This window comes from Drosophila bipectinata, chromosome 3R (genome assembly GCF_030179905.1).
Source record: "Drosophila bipectinata strain 14024-0381.07 chromosome 3R, DbipHiC1v2, whole genome shotgun sequence".
Taxonomy (NCBI): domain Eukaryota; kingdom Metazoa; phylum Arthropoda; class Insecta; order Diptera; family Drosophilidae; genus Drosophila; species Drosophila bipectinata.
Genome location: NC_091739.1, coordinates 19356658 through 19375636, shown reverse-complemented (window position 1 = coordinate 19375636; position 18979 = coordinate 19356658). Strand labels below are relative to the sequence as shown.

Here is an 18979-nt window from a genome sequence, read left to right as displayed (position 1 = left end):
ATCTAATTTCCTCTACTTCAGTTTAGACTTATTGTTTTTGCGATTAATCTGTTAAAGTATATGCATATCGTCCCTATTTGAGCATATTCTGTACTAAATGCAAGCGCAAGTTAAAATATTAAATATTAAAAATTAAATGAAAATAAACCACTTGATTCTTTTGTGCTATATTCGGTTATTCTATATCGTGTTGGGTATTGATGCCACTAAAGTATGCCACTAATTACCATCATCCTCATCATATTTTTTTCAAAAAACAGGAACGGGTTCGGATTCAGATTCAGATTTGGATTTGGAGGGTTGGTCCCAATTCAACAGCGGTACTTTTCGTTTTAAATGAAAATCAAAAACCATAACTTTAATTAGTTGACAATTTTATTTCAAAATAATAATAATAATAAAGACAAAAACATTCAACTTATGGGCAAACGTAATTAAACAATAATGAAAATTAAATACATAATCATAATAGTTGGTAGTAGTTGGTACAGAAGAGTCAGTAACATTGTTCATCAGCATTGTTGTGTTCAACCTTACAGCCTAATTACGAAAAACGTGGCTAGCCTAATTAGATCTCGCAGTGAAACTAGTGTGGAGAGGGACAGTACAGGACAGGTAGTAGTTTTTTAAAAGAAAGTTCTGTGTAGAAAACAAGGCAAACGGATAGCGCTGGGCTTTACAATAAGTTAGCTATGCACATACAATTCATTTAATTTAAATTACAAAATGTTTAGTCAATACAATATAATTTAAGGGATCCACCATTCGCGTGATCCTTTCGATTAAAAAATGTACAAATAATGTGGCTAAAAGTAGCAAGCGTTGCATACTCTTCTGGATTTTCTTCTCTCATTCCTCATTCCTATCGTCTATCTTTTTCAGCAAATTGAACTAAATTAGTTTACTAAATTAATTACTCGTTGTGGTGGTGGAGTTGTTGGTGGTGATGGGCGGCAGCAGCTCCCCCGTCTGGCTGCGACTGTCCAGCGACCAGTCCCAGTCCTTGCCCTTCGGCCGGAACTTGGAGGACTTGTGGTGGTGCTGCTGCGCCTGATGGTAGCCGCTGTGGTGCGGCGATGATTTCTCCTTTGGCGACTTGCCGGACTTGGCAGCAGCTCCTCCTCCTCCTCCTCCAGCACTTGTGGCATTATCCAGGTTGGGTGGCCCGTTGCCAGCTGCATCAGCGGCCGTTGGCGGAGCACTGGAGTTGGAGTAGGCCAGCAGCTCATCGCAGTCGTACTCCCAGTTCCGCTCGCAGAACTTTTTCTTGTAGTGCTTCTCGGAGCTGCTCTTCGATTTGCGCTGGTACTTGAGTGGAATGCCACCTAGATCCCCGGCCAGAGGCGGTCCGCTAGCCAGGGGCGGGGTGGCCACGCTGGCGGCACTGGGACTCGGCGTCCTGGGCAGTCCCACGTCCGACAGAGGCGGCGATTCGATGGCCTCCACTGGCGACACTGTCTTCAAGGAGCTGCCCGCATGCAGGGACGAGGAGGCCGACGACTTGATGCTGCTGTCGCTCAGGTGATCGGGGATGTGATGGTGTTGCTGCTGCTGCTGATGCGCCTGCAACTGTTGCTGCTGCTGCTGTTGCGGCAGATGGTTGCTGTTGCTGCCGCTGCTGTGCTGGCCATGATGGTTGTACAGGCTGTTGCTGTTGCCGATCGGCAGCTCCAGCTGCGAGGAGCTCGAAGAGGTGGACAAGAAGGTGCGCACCGCATCCGAGTTGCTGCTGCTGTGCGTGATGCCCGAGTCCGGCGACGTGTTGCAGCTGATGGAGGCCGGCACTGTGTCGCCATCGATGCTGCGCCGCGTCTTGTCCAGCTCGGTGCTGGCGAAAGCCACCAGCCGATCAAATCCAGAGCTGACCCGATGCTGCCAGTGGGATTCATCATCGGCGGCGATCACATCATCTATGGAGAAGCACAAAGAACGACATTAATGTAATCCCAGCGAAAGGTCAAAGGGTCAAATAGTGCAAAGTTGCCTCGATTTGTTTTTTTGGGGTGAGTAGTAAGTGGGTGACTAATATTATACTGAGGAAGTCGGTCATTAATATCTCATATATATCCTAAAGCCTCTCAGGATCTGTTTGGTTGGCGTTGCGTCTGGCGTGCAGGATAGTGTGGTATTTGTGTTGGTATGGATGGGTGTTTTCTTGTGTGTGTGGATGATGTTAAAACAATAGTGAATTACATAATGAAATTAAATTAAAATTAAAATCAAAATCATAATAAAAATAAAAACAAATCATAAGTAAATCATAAGTAATAGAAAGAAACCAATTAGGCGCAACAGAACTTACCTCATGCTCGTTAAAAATTTCATATAATTTTTCATAAAATATATTTTTTTTTCTGATTTTTTTTTTTGGCATATGAATTCTGTACTTTTAGTAGGTAAATTATTAAACGCAAAAATTAAAAGTTGTCTTTTTGTAGGTTTTCTGATTTGAAATCATTGTTTTTTTTTTTCATCGGGTTTTTATATTAATGGTTATTTTTATTAGAAGATTGTTTTCGTTTTTTGGGCCCAACAACAAACATTTTATCAATTTTGAAGTATGCAAGTCAATCAATCAATCATTCAACCAATTCAATTCAATTCAATTCAGTTCGGTTTTTGGTTCAATCGTTCAGACTGTCTCTGATATGGTTATTGGGTATTTGGTATTGTGGGGCAACTACTACTACTATCTGCCAGAACGTATCCATTCAGAGTCTGACTACTATGGGAGCTGGCATGGGCATGGGCATGGGCAGCCGATAGCTTCGCTGGAGAGCCACCAGACAGAGTCGTGCGAAGGCGACGTCTGGGATCGTAATTAGTTATAGTACGTTGCGTTGCCAAATCGTTAACTGTATGGAGTAGAGCATAATAGAAGGGATCATAAAGAAGGCTGGATAAGATGGGTCTTTTTTGGTTTTGGTATTTGTTTGGTTTATGGGTTTTTTTTTTTTTGTATTTTTTATCGTTCTTAGCATTGTTTTTTGTTTTTTGAATTTGTTTTTTTTGTTTTTTTAGTAAAATTGAAAATTAATTAATATGCATTATAATAACATTCCAGAAAGTTGTTTGATTTTTTTGGGTTAATTTTGAAATAAATGTTTGTTTATTTGTGGAGTGTGTTTGTGTTTCTTTCAGTGTATATGTGTGTTTGTGTGTGTTTATGTATGAATTTTTTTACAAAAGAGCATTATAGCTTGAAGTGTGTGTGTTTGTTGGTGGGAGGTTGGGTGTGGCTCTGGGTATCATATTATATATGCAGTAGATATAGATGATTGATTTGGCATGACGCTTATATTAAAAAAAAATCTAAATTACTCTCAGCATGTATGTGGTTGGCTTTGATTCCATGGTCGTTTTTCAATTATATATATTTTACAATAAAGACCGATCTTTCTTCCGATCAGATGCATTTCTCTGGCTCTCAATATTTTCTTATAAGACCTGCTCTGTTAGTGTTTTTTACCTTTAAAAGTTCATCAGATTTCAATGGTTATGAAAAGCATTACAAAATCATAAAGAAAATAATAAATTAAAATGCAAAAACTACTAAAATCAAGAGTAGGGATAGTTAGGATCTACATCTACGAGGGTGGAGGACAGGACAACACACAACATTTAAAATAAGTTCGTGAAACAATCATAGCTTTCGAAATGAATATAATTCTCGAATTACATAAAAAATATATATGTACATCATAAAGGCAAATAGCGTGTGTGTGCGGAGTCAAAGCTTAGTCAGAGTCGGAACTGGGATCAGAGTCAGAACTGGAGCTGGACTTGGAGGAGGATGAGTTCCTCTCAGACTGCCACTCTGGCTCTGATCCAGCCCGCTTCATGGTTAGATCTTCTGCCACCGTTTGGGCGGCACGTCGTGTTTGAAAGTTGGGCGAGTGCTGGTGAAGATTAAGCGGTTCTTGCAAATAGACTAAATGTGCTGGTGGTGCTTGTGGTGCGTGTGTGGTGGGTGGTGGTGATGGTGCCCTGGCCGAGTATGTGGCTTGATCCACGTATAGCTTACCGTCGTCGGCGGCATTGGCATTGCGCCGTTCCCCCAAGGTGGGTGTAGTGCTGTGACTGTTGCCATGACCATGTCCGAGATGTGGCACTCGCAGCTGTTGCAGGTGCGCCGGCTGATGCTGCTGGTGCAGCATCTGGGACTGCGTTGGGTGCGACGACAACTGCAACGGCCTCTCGTCGCCCATCAGCGAGTTGATCTCGGGACTCATGAGGAGCGGCGGCTCCACCAGCAGCTTGCCACTGTTGCTGCCACTGCGCCGTCCGCACGACGACGACGAGGACGAGGGTGTGGGCGAGGGCGTGGTGGCATCATGGGCCGGCGGCGGTTGCAGCACCTGTCCATTGGCGTAAATGTGGGCGTGGTGGGCCTGGCCGGAGGTCGGCGGCGCATCGTAGTGGGCCAGCTTCGAGGGCCGCGGGGGCTGTTGGTGAGGCGCCAGCGGTGAACTCCTCTTCACTCCAACTGTAAGGGAATAACCGAGGGTCAGTAAGGGTCTTAAGGATATGGACACTGGCGGCCAACTGATTTGCTTGGAGTGCTTGCTTTAGTCATCCTCACATATGAGGTTTATTTATTTTGAAAAATAAAAAGGTAGTCTTTGGACAAATCCCCCCTCCAAAGGACCTAAAACCCATACAAGGATCTATTTGCACCCAAACAAGTCATGGCCGCGGAATGGCTTACGCTCCACTTTGTGCGGTGTTCCGTTGAGATTGGCGCCATGGTGGTGATGATGGTAGTTGTGGGCCGGGGGAGCTTGGTGGCCATAGTGGTTGGAGAGCTCCAACGCAGAGTTCGATACTCCCGACGACGACGACGACGAGGAGGAGGAGGCAGCAGCTGCTGCGCGACGTTGACGCTCCTCAGTCTCCTCCTTGTACTTCCGGGCACGCACGTGGTCTTGTAGAGAGGCAGCCAAACCTTAAAGTGGATAGGGGATTATAATATGAAAGGAACATGAGTATCCAGAGAGGACCTACCCTCCAATGGGGGATTGGCTCCATTCAGACGTGATCCCCGCATAGCAGCTGCTCCCGACGATCCCGAACCGGGCCCCTTGGACTGCTTCTGCTGCTGTTGCTGCTGCTGCTCCTCGTGGAAGTAGGCCTCGATGCTGCCCTTCAGCTCCGCCCGAGGCAGAGCCACCGGCTGGTAATCCCGGCCAGTTCGAGCCGTTGCCGTGTGGTGTTGGGCTGCAGGCGGCGCAGTGGCTCCTGCCCGTGCGGCTCCCTGGGCCTTCTGGACATAGGCTACGTGGGCCAGAGTGGCCAGATTACTATTGGCAGCGGCCGAGCCTGCCGAGCTCCTCTCCTGGGCGTAGCTGGTGGGATGCGGTTCCTGCGACTCCTCGGACAGCGGGCGGACATGGACGCGCTCCGGCCTCTGGGCATTCAGGTTGATGAGCATCCGCTCATTGGAGCGCTCGTTGAGGAAGGCCCGCTCCATGAAGTGGGCACCCCCCGTGCTCATGTTCACGGCCGCGTTGATGATGCTCTGGTGCGAGATCTCCAGCGTGCGCTCGATCTCCCCGTTGACCAGATCTCCGATGGTCTTGCCGGATGTTGGAGCTCCCGCTCCGGGGAGCGGCGGTGTGGCCTGGGGCGTGGCATGCTGGCTGAGCTTCTCCTGGGACAGGTGCCGGCGCAGAGCCATTTTGGCCGGCGACACCTGCGTGTAGTCCGGCTGGGAAGAGTTGGAGCTGGGCCTGCTGGGCGGACGGATGCGATAGCCGCCGTAGTCCGAGTTGGCGGAACTTGCCCGGGGCAGCAGCTCCAGCGGCTGCTGCTGCGGCTCCACTATCAGCTGTTCCCGGCTGCCGGATCGCTGGAGAAGATTCTCGGCAGGCGGTGCCTTGAATTCGTTCGGATGGTGGTGGTGCTGGAGGTGCTGCTGCTGTTGGAGGCGGTGCTGCTGGTGCTGGTGATGCTGCTGGGCCTGGCTTTGCTGCTGCTCCTCCGCTCGCATGTGCTGGCGCTGGGCGGCGTGGGCGGCGGCTGCCAGCATTAGGGCATGCTGCTGCTGCTGTTGCTGCTGCTGGGCCATGAAGTGCTCGTAGCTGCTGGCGCTCACGGAGCTGCGGCGTCGCTGGTAACTCAGGTCCGCCGTACCGGTCTGCTGCCCGGCGGCGTACAAGGCGGCCATGTGAGACGGCGGCGGTGGTGGAGGAGGCGGCGCCTGCCTCACCGGTGAGTACTTCGGCTCCTTGGCCGCCTGATACTTTCCAGACACCGTCGCCTTGCCACCATACGCTCCGTAAGGGAGATTCGCTGGTGGGGGCGGGGCAGTGGAGGCAGCAGCTCCGGCTCCCGGTCCCGGCAGGGGCGGTGTTATCGGGGATATTGTCGTGTTGGCGTTCAGATGCATCAGCCCCTGCGTCGAGACGGTGATGATGTTGTGCAGATTGTTGGGCAGCTGCTGCTGGCCGGGATTCATGCTTCCCGCATGCTGCTGCTGCTGCTTGGATCGCTTGGGCGCCGGGCTGTGCAGGGGCGAGGGCGAGGGCGATGGCTCCACTGCCTTGCTGCGGTGCTCCTGGTCCTCGTTCAGGGCCGTGGTGATGATGCTCTTCAGCCGGTCCTCGAAGTTGGCCACCTTCGGCGACTCCTGCTTGATCCGGCTGGCGGAGAGTCCCCCCAACTCGCACTTGGGCAGAAGCGAGGGCGCCACCTGTTGCTGGCTCTGCTGCTTGGGCGCCGGCATCAGAGTACTGTCCTTGTAGTGATGGCCCGGCGAGGACTTAATGCTGACGGGAGCAACGGCGATGGGAGCCTGTGGCGCTCCAGCCTCGGGGATGGCCTTGTTCTTGCCGTTCACCTGGTAGGCGGGTGTGGCGGCTCCTTGGAACTTGCCCGCCTCGATCTGGCGGCACGTCTCCACGATCTTCTGGGCCAGCACCTCGGGATTGCTCTCCTGGATCTTGCCCACCTCGGGCACCTCCGGCCACTCCTGCGACCGGCCGCGATGCTCGCGACTGCGACGCGAGTTCTTCGCGCTATTCAGCTTGTTGTTTGGCACGGGCACGGGAGTGGCGCCTGCGTGGGCGGTGGCTGGGGTGGAGGACGCCGCCGACGCTGTGGCGGGCGATCCGGAGGCCAGGCTCATGTTGGTTCCCTGGGCCAGCAGAACCGCCGCCGTGCTCCGCTCCTCCGCCGATTTCTGCAGCACCGTCGTCTCCTGTTCGATGTTGGACACCTGGGCGTATAGCTTCTTGCGCTGGCTCAGGGTATTGGCTATCTCCTTGAGGACCAGCTCCTGGGCCGTCGTCTCCGACAGCTCTGGGGGCATCTCTAGCTTGACCTTGCCATTGGCACCGGTGCAGAGTTTCTGGTACTCCGGCAGGTTCTTCAGCTGCTTGCTGAGCAGGTGCTTCTGCTCGCCCTCGTAGTAGGTGACCTCGTTCCGCATGCGGCTCACCGTGTGCTGGAGGTCCTTGTGTCGGCCCACGATCTCCTTGGCCTGGGCGATGAGGTCGTTGGGGGAGTTCACGTTGATGCCCAGCTCGTTCATGCGCACCTTCAGCAGCGCCACGCTGTCGTCGATCAGGACCTTGATCTGCTTGTCCAGCTGGCTGGCTCGGTTCTTCAGCCGCGCCATCCTCTCCTGCTCCTGGGCCAGCTGCTTCTGCACCTGCGGCACAAAGGCACTCGACTTCATGTGGTCGATGATGGCCATGTACTGCGACCGGAACACATCCAGCAGGATCTGCAGGGCGTAGGGAGTGTCCTGCGGCGCCGTCGGTATATCCAGCTCGGTGTGCGCCATACTGTCGGTGAGCAGGGCGGTCAACTGCTGATCCACGGTTCCAGGAGCGGCGGGCAGCTTCTTCGTCATCGCGTCCAGGGAGGTGCTGAGCACGGTCTGCTTGTGCAGCGCCTCCAGGCCGGCGATCTTCAGCGACTTCCTGCCCCTTGCACCCTTCTTCATGCGTCCCTTCCGGCCGGGGCCACCGATGGCCGCTCGCGGCTGATCCTCCTTGGAGCTGGAGTCCTTACTGGCCGTGGCCGCTGCCACCGCTGCTGCCGCCGCCTCCGCTTCCCTCTGGGCCGCGGCCGCCGACTTGCTGGCTATGGCCGCCTTCCGTGTCAGCTTCTTCCGCTTCTTCTGGGTGGCCGCTCGTGCCTGGCGACCAACTGCTCCTCCAGCGCCCCCGCCAGTGCCCGTTCCCGTGTTGCTTCCCCCGTTGCTGTTGCTGTTGTTGTTCTCCTCGTCGTCCGATTGCGAGCTCTTGCCCTTGGAGCTGCACCAGTCCGACCACACCTTGCGGGTCATCGGGCCGTTCGAGGCGGAGGTGGCATTCGTGGTCGTGGTGGTGTTGCCTCCATTCCCATTCGTCGCCTCGCCGTCGCTCTCCGTGCTGCTCTCCATGTCCAGGCTGCGCTGCTGCTGCTGTTGCTGCTGCAGCTGCTGGCGCGTCTTGGAGTTGGCCGCTGCACTGGCTCCTGCTCCTACTCCTGTTCCTGGCTGGCCACCGACGGTGGCTAAGCCTCCACCGCTGACATTGGCCGGCGATTGGGACTTCTGGCGCGGCACCTGGGCGGCACTGGCAGCTCCGTTCGACTGTTCCCGTTCCCGGTGATGATTGTTATTGCTGGTGGCGTGGTTGCTGCTGTTGTTGTGGTGGTTATGGTGGTGGTTGTGATGCTGGCCCACGTTCGCCTCACGCTTGGCCCGATCTCGAGTGGTGCGCACGGTTCCTGGAAGAGAAATGGTTCCAATTAGAAAGGAGGTTAGAGGTCTATATTCTAGAAACCTGATATATCTTCTCAGAAGACCCTCTAACCCTAAGGATACACCCTAATCCTTACAGACTTTAAACCAATACTAATCTTAGATTAAAACCTGATGACTGGATCATGAGTTGGGTTTTAGATTCTTGGAATGATTCCGATAGTGACTGTTTGTGTCTAGTGTCTCCTAATATAGTGGTGTTCTCTGATCCTCTCTTGAACTTACCCACGCCCTCGTGGTCGTTGCCGCCCTTGGTTTTCAGGCGTTGAAAGTATCGCTCCAGGATGGTGCGATCGATCACATGGAGATAGTACGAGACGGGCTTGCAGGTCCACGAGACAGAGCCCTTGAGTGGCGGGATCTCGCTCACGTGCATGATGGTTCCAATGTCACTGAGGTTTCTGCAAGGACACACATATATGAGTTTCAAGAGATTCAAGAAGTATCTTAAAGCCCAACCAACCTGTCCGTGATCCGAAAGTTGAGGGGACAAAAGGACTTGGAGGACACCACCCTCGCTCCATCGCGCAGATCCGCAAAGCGCTCCTTCAGCTGGTGGTCCACCGTCGGGCCAAAGGCAAAGTTGTTCACAAACACCAGCGTGGAGGAGGTGATCTTCTCGCGATGCTCATCGACCAGGAAGTCACCCTTGATCAGCTTGTACTCGCAGTAGCGCTTCCCAAACCAGCCCATGTACTGGCGAAAGAAGACATCCATGCGCTCGGCATACCTGGCCGGGGTATCAGCCTTCTCGATGCCGATGCACGTCTTCAAGGGAAAGGAGCCGGCCATCTGGAGAACCACCTGGCCAACACCAGAGCCCAGATCGATGAACGTGTCCTCCTTGCTGACGGTGACGTGCTTGAGCATCTGCTGGACCAGCTCGTAGCTGGTCTCGCCATACACCTCCGGCGAGAAGGGCTCGTACTGGTTGAGCTTGTCGGGATCGAGTACGGCAGCATTGTAGACTAATTGCAAGATGTGTCTTAGAAGGCTAGGGTGAGCGAACTTGTTTAGGCGCTCGGCGGGCAGTGAAGTTCCTTTTTCCTAAAAAAAATTCAATAAAAATTAATATCCTGGATATCCTGGTTGAAGGATCTAAGCCCAAACACTCACCAATGCAACAATACTGTCGACGGCCTTGTTGAAACGATCGACCAGACCGGTCATAGTCTTATAGCAGGCAGTGTCTATTTGGTTGAGGTTCGTCTCCTCGAAGGCCGATGACATCGATGGCAGCTCATCGCACACGAACTTGATGGTGTCGATGATATCGATGCCATTGTCGTGCTTGTCCTGTCCGTGTCCGATCTGGAGGGGCCAGGCGAAGGTGATGACGTCGGAGGAGCCAGCGGGTGAGCGCAACACCAAGTCCTTGACTTGGGGTGTGGCCATATTTTATATCCGCTTTCCTCGGCCAGCCTCTTATTTTATTTTCGATTTTTTTTTTTTCTTTTTTCGAAGTGCTTGGCAAGGAGCTAGAGATCTAGATTCGGCTTTTCTTTCTTCTTATACTATTCTTTTATTTTTTAGATAAAACTTAAAAAACAATGTCTGTTTTTTTGTGTTTTTTAATGGGACTTTATGGTAGTGATTTGATGTTTTCGTGAAAAACGATTCGATGATTCAAAAATTGGCATAGGATTTGGGGTTTTTTTTTTATGTCGAGGCTTTTACGTTACGGTTACGTCTAAAGGCTACTTTTATTTTTATTTTTATTATTATTTTTTTTATGGTTTGTCTGGATGTCTTAGGAACAGTGGCAGCGTTGGGTTTATTTATTATTATTGGGCTAATAATTAATAATTTATTATTATCCTTCTTCAACTATTATTCTTAACGTTACGTTTAGCGTTACGTAGCGTTTACGTTATTCTCTCCGACTTCTCTTATCTCTGCTGCTGCTCCTCCTACTCTTCTGCTGCTTCTGCTTCCTTCTCTGCCGCTTCTCACTTCCGCTCCTCGTCCAGCAGCAGCCACAAAATATAAAAGTAACTGATGATAGTTGCGTAATTTGATATTTTGCTGGATGTTAAGAAAACGATGCATTTTCCTCAATATTCTTCGGCCACAACATTTTCCAAATGTTACCCTTTCTCGCTAAAGTATTTCTTTCATCATCTTCTTGTTCCGCCATTCGTGGCATTATAGATCGCTTTCGGTTGCGATCATGCCGGGACACGCGCGAATATCATTATTATACCGTTAAGCATATTGCACGCACCTTGGCCCAGTGTTGGAAAGTGTTTTATGAGTTTGCAACACTCAAGCCTTTATTATTTATGTACAGTTATTATTTTTTTTGAGTCTGTAAGAGAGGAGAAAGAGAAATGGATAAAAAACATAAGTATATAAGGTGACATAATAAAAAATATACAAATTATAAATAATTAAAAATAAATATGCCATGGTATATGGTATATGGAATATGGAGTTTAAGGTTAAATGCCTTCAATAATGATTATATCTAACTAGACCTTAGATTATATTTATTACTACTAGTAGCTACTATTTTTAAGAGAGTGTTCACTTTAAAATACATAACATTTTCGAAACTGAAACCCATTCCCACACAAATATTTCGTTATCTTGTCAGGAAGGCATCTCATCTCATCATTTATATGCGGCACCTCTTTCGCTTTATATATATTTTTGTGATCAGGGTGGTGGCTTTCGTTATATTTGTTTATTATGCTAATTAGTCATTCCGGGCACGTTTCAGGGCTTTTTTTTTAATATACCATTTTTTTTTTTATTATTTAATGTGATGCCATTTTTTCTTCTATTTTTTTTACTTTTTTTGGTGGGCGTAGACGCACAGTTGACGACAATGTGACTTCATTAGCATAAACAACGTTGACTGTAGTCTGTTGATGGGGGGTCAGCAAAAAGGGAGGGTGGTGGAAATGCCAGCCAGGGAAAATCAATAACAACCCCCCAACGACGCTGTTTCGAATTAAAGAATTCCTCGTGAAAATTCTAATTAAAGCTTATGGCCGTCCGGGCATTGAAAATAGCATGAAGGCTTAGTCCGAAGCTTAAAGCTTCAATAAACGCACCACCCTGGAGGCAGTTGGGGTTCGGTTTCGGGGGCTGGGAGCAGTCTAGCGTTAACATTTTTGGCTAGACAAGCGCCACATTAAATTGAATGGGTTTTGGCCAGCCCAAGCCCACAGATACAGATGTCTATATACATACTCTGTCTATATATAATCTAACCCGTCTGGAAACTGCAAACAAAACTGCACCAGCACATTATATAGTACATACTGATACACATACATACATACTGATTCTGGATGGTTGTTGTTTATGCAGGCACGTGTGCGCTTCCTCTGCATCTGCATCTGTATCTGTGTCCTGTTTCTGCCTGTATTTGTGCTGTATCTGTATCTACATGAAACCATGACAGCCCCAACAGACAGGCAGACAAAAGCTCCATGTGGCATCTGCCCACCCACTTGCCACACCTCCTTGGCAACCAATGACCACAGGTCGCCCATTTCGCAACACAAACAAAAATAGCCATCAGGAATTTATTTTTAATCAATAAACCGGGAAAATATTTAAACAGAAAATTAAATTTAATAGTCAGTTGTTTAAAATTCTCCATTTTTTAATTTTAAATAATTATTTCCATGGTTATCCCCTGGGTACAAGGTCTAGACCATATAAGCCCATTTATCAGCCATTGAACTGTTTACTGTGGATGGCCATAAACGTAAATTGCGGCTCGCCACTGAAATCCAAAAAAGGCCAAGTCATTTCCAGTTAGGCAGACCAGACAGACGTCGACAAAGGATACCATCCTATATCATCCTATAGCCCTTCTCCCAAGCTACTGTCTGGCCAAAATAGAAGCACTTGTGCGTGAGTCTAGGTGGTTTTCCAACGAAAGTCCTTTCAAGTTGGTAGACATAGAGCCCGTCATCTAAAAGGGAGGTTTTCTAAAAGGTCTTTAATCTCTAGCTATAATTTCATAATAATTTTTAAACATTTTTTTTTTTTTTTCAAAAAACTAGAAATAGAAAATAAATATAAACACTTTCAAAGCTAATTAGACACTCCTACGCTATTTATATCGTACTTGCTTATTTTTAATATTATTTCGCATGTCCGTGGAGGCGTGACACACTTTTTGCAAGTCTACTACACACACACACACACTCATACCAATTCTCCGAAAAGTTGACACAATTATGAGGTCTATGGGTGAGCTGGAGAAGAGGAAAGGGGTATGGGTATGGGTATGAGTACTATATCCATTGCCAGAACGCGCTTTTAATCTACTTAAAAAGCACTCTCTGCCTTCTCTCATACACACGCAAGCTACAGAGAGAGAAATTAATATGAATAAGCTATGAAATAAATTAAAGTGTTAGGAAAAATATATAAAATAAAATATAATTCCCTAGAAAATACTATAATTTTGCTATAAAATCTTTAATAAAATTTCTAAGAATTCCAATTTTTTTATAATTTTTTGAAAAATATAATATTTTTATGAATAAGCTGTAAAATAAGTTAAAATAATAACAAAAAAATACTAAAAAAAAGAAATAGAATTTCCTAGAAAATACTATAATTTGGATATTTAATCTATAATACATTTTTTTAAGAATAATAATATTAATAATTTTCTTAATAAAAAATCTTTCTCTGAATGTGCTTTTTTATGGCCTTTTCTTTTTTTTTCAGCCACGCTGTCTGCCTTGGTTCCTACATACACTCTCCCTCCGTTAATATAATTAAAATAAAAACAAATTGCCTATAAAATAGTCTCTAGTGTACAACAGCCAGTTCTCAAAAATATATCCATACATTGCGACAAGTTGTGGCCAGCGAGTGAGGCACACTGGGTAGTGTGTCAAGGTCAGCAATTGTGATGGCAATTAAAGCATTTGTCGATTATAGAATTATAGAATTCTCTGCTCTGTTTCAGGTTATCTAATCTGAGAGCTGGCATTCGGTTTCATAATATGCCTGATTTCGCATTCCAACCATCAATGATTGTGTTTTATTTTCTAATAATTTGTTTTTCCATTTTTTTTCTCGCATTTCCGAGGGTCACGTGTTGGCTGTCATTGCCGCCCCGTTGTGTTTGTGGCCCCCAAGGTCATATTAGTTTACGCTTTGATTTCTCGTTAATTATTTCTGCCCATAGAGCTCTCTAGTATCCAATGAATTCTAAAAGTTATAGCGCTTTTTTGTTTGTTTTCTTCAATCAGTCATCGAAACGTAAATCTTTGCTTTTAATTTCCGGGTTTTGGAATATTATAGTACCTGTAGGTTCTATTGAGGTCACTCCACTATCAATATTTTCTTTATAAAAAAAAAACGTTGATTCATTTACCAAATTGTGGTGATTAGAACTATCTATTTATTTCCAATGTTTGCTGATAAGACAACGTCATAAAAAGCATAGAAAACTATTGGAATGTTTGAATGTTTGCTTTTAGCTTGAAACATCCTGATAAGTAAGTGACCCACTTAATAAATGCTATTTCGTAAGAAAAAAGCAGCGGAAATATTCAAAAAACACAGGCGGCTGCAAGTCAAACACCTGCCAGCCAGGAAGACCGGATCGCTCGAGAGTACTTGTGTGGTACGTGCCACAGGATGGCTCCCCTTCTGCTTTTTATTTTAAGAGCTCCGAGAGAGCTCCCCTTCTTCGATCTGATCGGAAGGTCATCAATCGCATTTCATACATATAATAGGTAGTTTTGTTGTCTTGCGGTTTCCTCTCCTGAGGGAGAACAGCTGCCACCAGAAGCCGCAAGTTCGAGGGAAGAACTTAAAGCTTTTGACATTAAAAGGCAATGTAAACATGTGCAAGAATGGCATAGTAATTATATTTATATGGAATTTGGTTAACTTCATGATTTATATTTAAAGCCAAGGCATTTTAAAGCATGAGATACAATAACTATGAGGTAGTCTAGTCATCAAATGACAGATTGTTGACCGAATGACAGATTGTGAGTGAACCAGTGTTGAGTAACGAGTGTGTAGTTAACCCTTCAACGGTGACTAGGGTAGTGTCTGCTGGAATATATTTTTTATAGTCTATAGAACATAAAAATCCAGACTTTGTGGCTTTACTTTCATTCATAAATTAAATTTCCCTAATAAGTTTAATAAAAAACTGTAAAACGATCATTTTTATACTAAAACTATCTCCCCCCTTTAAAATATCCTATATAGATGAAGCAACTCTGCAGGCTTCGAAGCCATCTCAAGAACCTTTAAGAAACCCAAATCCATTGTTGCCCAACTTCACCAAAAAAAAAACACACCATTAACGCATTTTGTAGCTGCCACACCCAGAACTTAAAATGCACAAAGAACCCCAGAAGAAAATACACAAAAAAAGACGAAAAAAAACGAATTTTGAGGAACAGGAACAACGACCCCACCCACAAAGGTTGTTGTTTTCATCATCTGGGCAGTAAAGGTGAACTCTGAAACCCAGAAAGTTCAAAAGAAAAGCACAAATTAGACAAGAGCTCAGAGAGTAATCGATTTTAAATTACCATAAACCACCTTTGCCAACAAAAACTTGGCACTTCAAAGCTATGGCCAGAGAAGCTATGGCTTTAAATGATTTTAAAGCGCCGTCGTAAAGCCCGAAATGGGAAAAAGTTGAAAGGCCTCAACGTTCAAGGAAAAGTCACTTTTTGGGGGAGGTGGTGGTGGGTTGGTTGTCCTCCTCGTGACCTCCCAACCCCCAAGAATTTTGGAAAGGAAAAAGGAGCAATGAAAAACGAGGCAACAGCAGCCCATGATGATGAGGATGAGAAATACCTCTAAACTACCACGGGCCCGGAAAGGGCTCCAACCCTCCCTCAGCCCCAAAATGGTAAAATATACAGTAATGTGGGCGTGGGCGGGATTTTGGGGCCATCCTTTTGGGGCCTGAACTGAAATATGCAAAAAGTTGTTGAAAAGTTGGGGCTCACAGAAGAAAAAAGGCATAAAAACACAGACTGCGCTCTGTTCTGGCAGGAAAGATGATGATGATGTGGATGCGGATGCGGATGGGTTTGGGCCAAGTTAGAGGGTGTGAGTTTGGGCCAACTTTTGGCTAAAGACTAGAGCTGAGATGCGTGGGTGTGTGCGGTAGGGTAGAGGTATGCCAGATACATAATTTCAGACAGGGATTAGGGATTAGGGAACCTTTCTAACTCTATACTAGATAGAGTATTACATCTTCGACCTTGCCTAAAAAAGTATATCCCCTTTATTAGCTTTTTCTTCAAAAGGTTTACTTCTTATTGGCCACATCAGACATAGTTTTCCCTTCATCTCAAGCCTGAAGCCTGAAGTTTGAAGAATGCTGACAGCTTTCATTTTGGGGGAAAAGCAACTTCTGACAGCCCGGGGATTTGGCTTCAAGCTTAATCAATATTGTTGGCCAGGATCTCCACCAAAGGGAATGTCTGGATACATAATCCTTGAGAGAAATATTCGCTTACAAATTTTATATCCAAGCATGTGTTATTTTACCAAAAATTTACAAGAAAAGTCTGGATTTATCAAGAAATTATATTCCTAATTAATTAATTAAAGCCCTCTAATAAAGCCTAATTAAAATAAGTCTGGAAGTGTTTGTTAAGCTCTTCATTGAAGAACCCATTTGGAAATATGTGGGTGACTTGAGAGGAAAGTCAAGTCAGGAAATGAATTGAAAATTAAAGCCACCAGCAGGCCACGCACGTTTGCCAAGCAAACAAAATAATAATATCCATTAAAGCTGGCTCTTCCTTCTGGAAGTCCCGCATGGCAACCAGGGTAGCGCAATAACAATAATAAAATAACAAAAAAAATAATAAAAAATAAAAGAAATCAAAAGCAATAAATACTCTAAAGCAGGTCTGAAAGAAATAATATCAGAGAATTGGGAAATACTTAAGCAGAAATACTCTATAAAGAAAACACTCTACAGCCGTACATTATAAGGCAGCGGTTTTCGATAAGCTTCTATATAATATAATCTTGGAATAAAATATTCAAGAACTTTGATAAAAATATGATTTTTAATAAGAGAGAGACCTATTTTCCTCTCAAAACAAAGTCAATTTTAGGACCATGATTTTTAGTAAGTACCCCCTCTATAAAGGGTATCCAAGACCCCTTAGTATTGGCAAAAATAGCGGGTGGTTTGGTTCGAAAATAATGAAGGCAAGGCTTGGCAATGGTGGTGCGGTGGGGTGTGGTGGTTTTGCTGCCATTGGTGATAATGGGGAGGTTTTATTAACACAGACGACTGGCAATCGCTTCTGATACTGCTTTGGATTCTGCTTTAGCTTTAGCTTCTATTTTCTCTACTCAACGCCACCTCCCCCACCCTCACCTCCTCCTTCTTCTTCATCCTCCTTTAGCAACGTCATCATGTTGTTTATTTTTGTGCTGCAGGGTTGCTGCTGCTGTTTCTGGTGCTTCTGATTTGGATGTTCCGGGCCGGTGGGTGGAATTGTTAGTGCCGCCCGGCCCGCCACTCTTTTGGCATTAATTGCTTTATCGATTTTTTTTTGCTAAGGGCTTTTCCCCCCTCATTTTTCCAGCAATTTGTTGTTGTTGTTTTTTTAGCACAAGGACGTGGAAAATAAAACAAAGCCGAGAGAATTCCTCTCCGCCACTCTTTCTGTCTGCCTTGGTTACTGTGAATGAAAGATGAATAGGGAGGGAGGTGGGCGGGGGCGGTCTGGAAAGAAAATGCACTGCTCTGAATAAAAATGCACCTGCCGCAATTTTCAAAAGGTTTTTTTTTTTCAGCAAACAACAACGACGACGTCAGAGAAGCTAAATAAAAACCTGGGAGAGAGCGAATGTAGGCCAACCCCGATTCCCGCCCACTCGGAAAAACCAAAACAGCGACAGAGTTGCCATCCCACAGAAAGAAAAAAAAGCACAAACACACAAATAAGAAGAGGAGGCGAGAAGAAAGGCGGGAAAAAAAAGCATCACAGAGTGCATGCATGCCAAATGAGCGAGAGAGAGAGAGAGAGAGAGCCGGCAGCCGCAACAACAGACCGCCAGGCGGCGCCCCAAACACAAAAACTTCTCCACCACCGCTCTTTTTTAATGCGAAAAAGGAATGGGGGGGAATGGGAAGTGGAATGGAGGAGCATGAGGAAAACTGCAGTAAAAGTGTGTGCAAGCAAAAGCCCCCAAAAAACTAGGTCAACTATTTCACCAAGCTAGAGAGAGACGGAGAGATGGCAGGAGGGAGGGAGAGCTAGAGCCGAGAGTACCGAGTGCATTTGTTTCAATTGCGTGCTTAGTTAGTAGGTTATGTTTATGTAAATTTGCATAATTACCAGCACCACACAACCCTATTGCCTACCACCCACAACCACCCACATCAAGTCAATATAGCCATATTTGCACTTTAAATTATACAATCTATAAGCTTTTGAGTTTCAAAAAGGCTTTAATTGCCAACACTCAGGTGAGGCAAAAATAGGTCACTTTTTGCAATTAAATTTGTTGGGAAAACAAACTTTTCCGAAATTAAAGCAGCAGTTCATCTTTAAAGTCGGAATGGTACTAGAGATAGAAATGGGTCAGTAATTAATTAAAACTCAGTGCCTGCAGGCTCTTTCAATTATTAAACTAGACAGAGAAAGCATCTGAATTAGACATAAATGGAACAGAAATAGAGAGAAAAACGCAGATGAAAGCAAAATACCAGAGGGCTTTATAGAAATGGTATTTGATTTAAAAGTTCCAATAAATGTTATTAAAATTTAACAAACAGTAAAAACTCTTTTATGAGATTCACTGTACTACCTACTACGTGCCAATGGTCACGTAACATATGTACATACAGTTGGGATATATAATCAACCCAACCCAAATCAACTCTGGACTCAATAGCATTACTAAAACATGCTGAAAATACAAAAGGGAAACATACAAACAACACACAACTCAAAGGCAATGGAAGAGCGCCTTAAATAAATAAGAGAAAAGCCTGGGCTAAATTACAGAGTTGAAAGAAAATAATGTAGACCAAAACAACAACCTACACCAAAAAAAAAAATAACAACAAAAATCAAAAGAACAACGACAGCAAACACACACCCACCCACCAAATGGAAACAACAAAATATCCAAAGGGACAAAGGCAAGCCCAGAAAATGGTTAGGATGGAGAGCGATGTTGCCAATTTTCACCCTCCCACTAAGCAGAGACACACAGGGTTGCTCTGTCACTTGCCAGAAG

At 45.9% G+C, this 18979-nt stretch overlaps 1 protein-coding gene across 4 annotated transcripts in view; it reads right to left on the bottom strand.

Annotated features, from left to right (window-relative positions):
• Nucleotides 1-357: 357 nt before the first annotated feature.
• Nucleotides 358-18979, bottom strand: part of gpp (DOT1 like histone lysine methyltransferase grappa) — a 36400-nt gene continuing 17778 nt past the window's right edge. For 3 of the 4 annotated variants that reach the window (XM_070282132.1, XM_043212206.2, XM_070282134.1), the window contains exons 3-9: nucleotides 9869-11060; nucleotides 9216-9799; nucleotides 8978-9153; nucleotides 5005-8718; nucleotides 4709-4945; nucleotides 4025-4486; nucleotides 358-1910 (exon numbers count right to left, since the gene is read on the bottom strand). In XM_070282132.1, coding sequence (XP_070138233.1) covers nucleotides 910-1910; nucleotides 4025-4486; nucleotides 4709-4945; nucleotides 5005-8718; nucleotides 8978-9153; nucleotides 9216-9799; nucleotides 9869-10147 — 6453 coding nt within the window. In that variant the 5' untranslated portion in view covers nucleotides 10148-11060 and the 3' untranslated portion in view covers nucleotides 358-909. Of the gene's footprint in view, nucleotides 1911-2302; nucleotides 2856-4024; nucleotides 4487-4708; nucleotides 4946-5004; nucleotides 8719-8977; nucleotides 9154-9215; nucleotides 9800-9868; nucleotides 11061-18979 lie in introns of all 4 variants that reach the window. The other variant, XR_011443420.1, reaches the window with a different exon arrangement.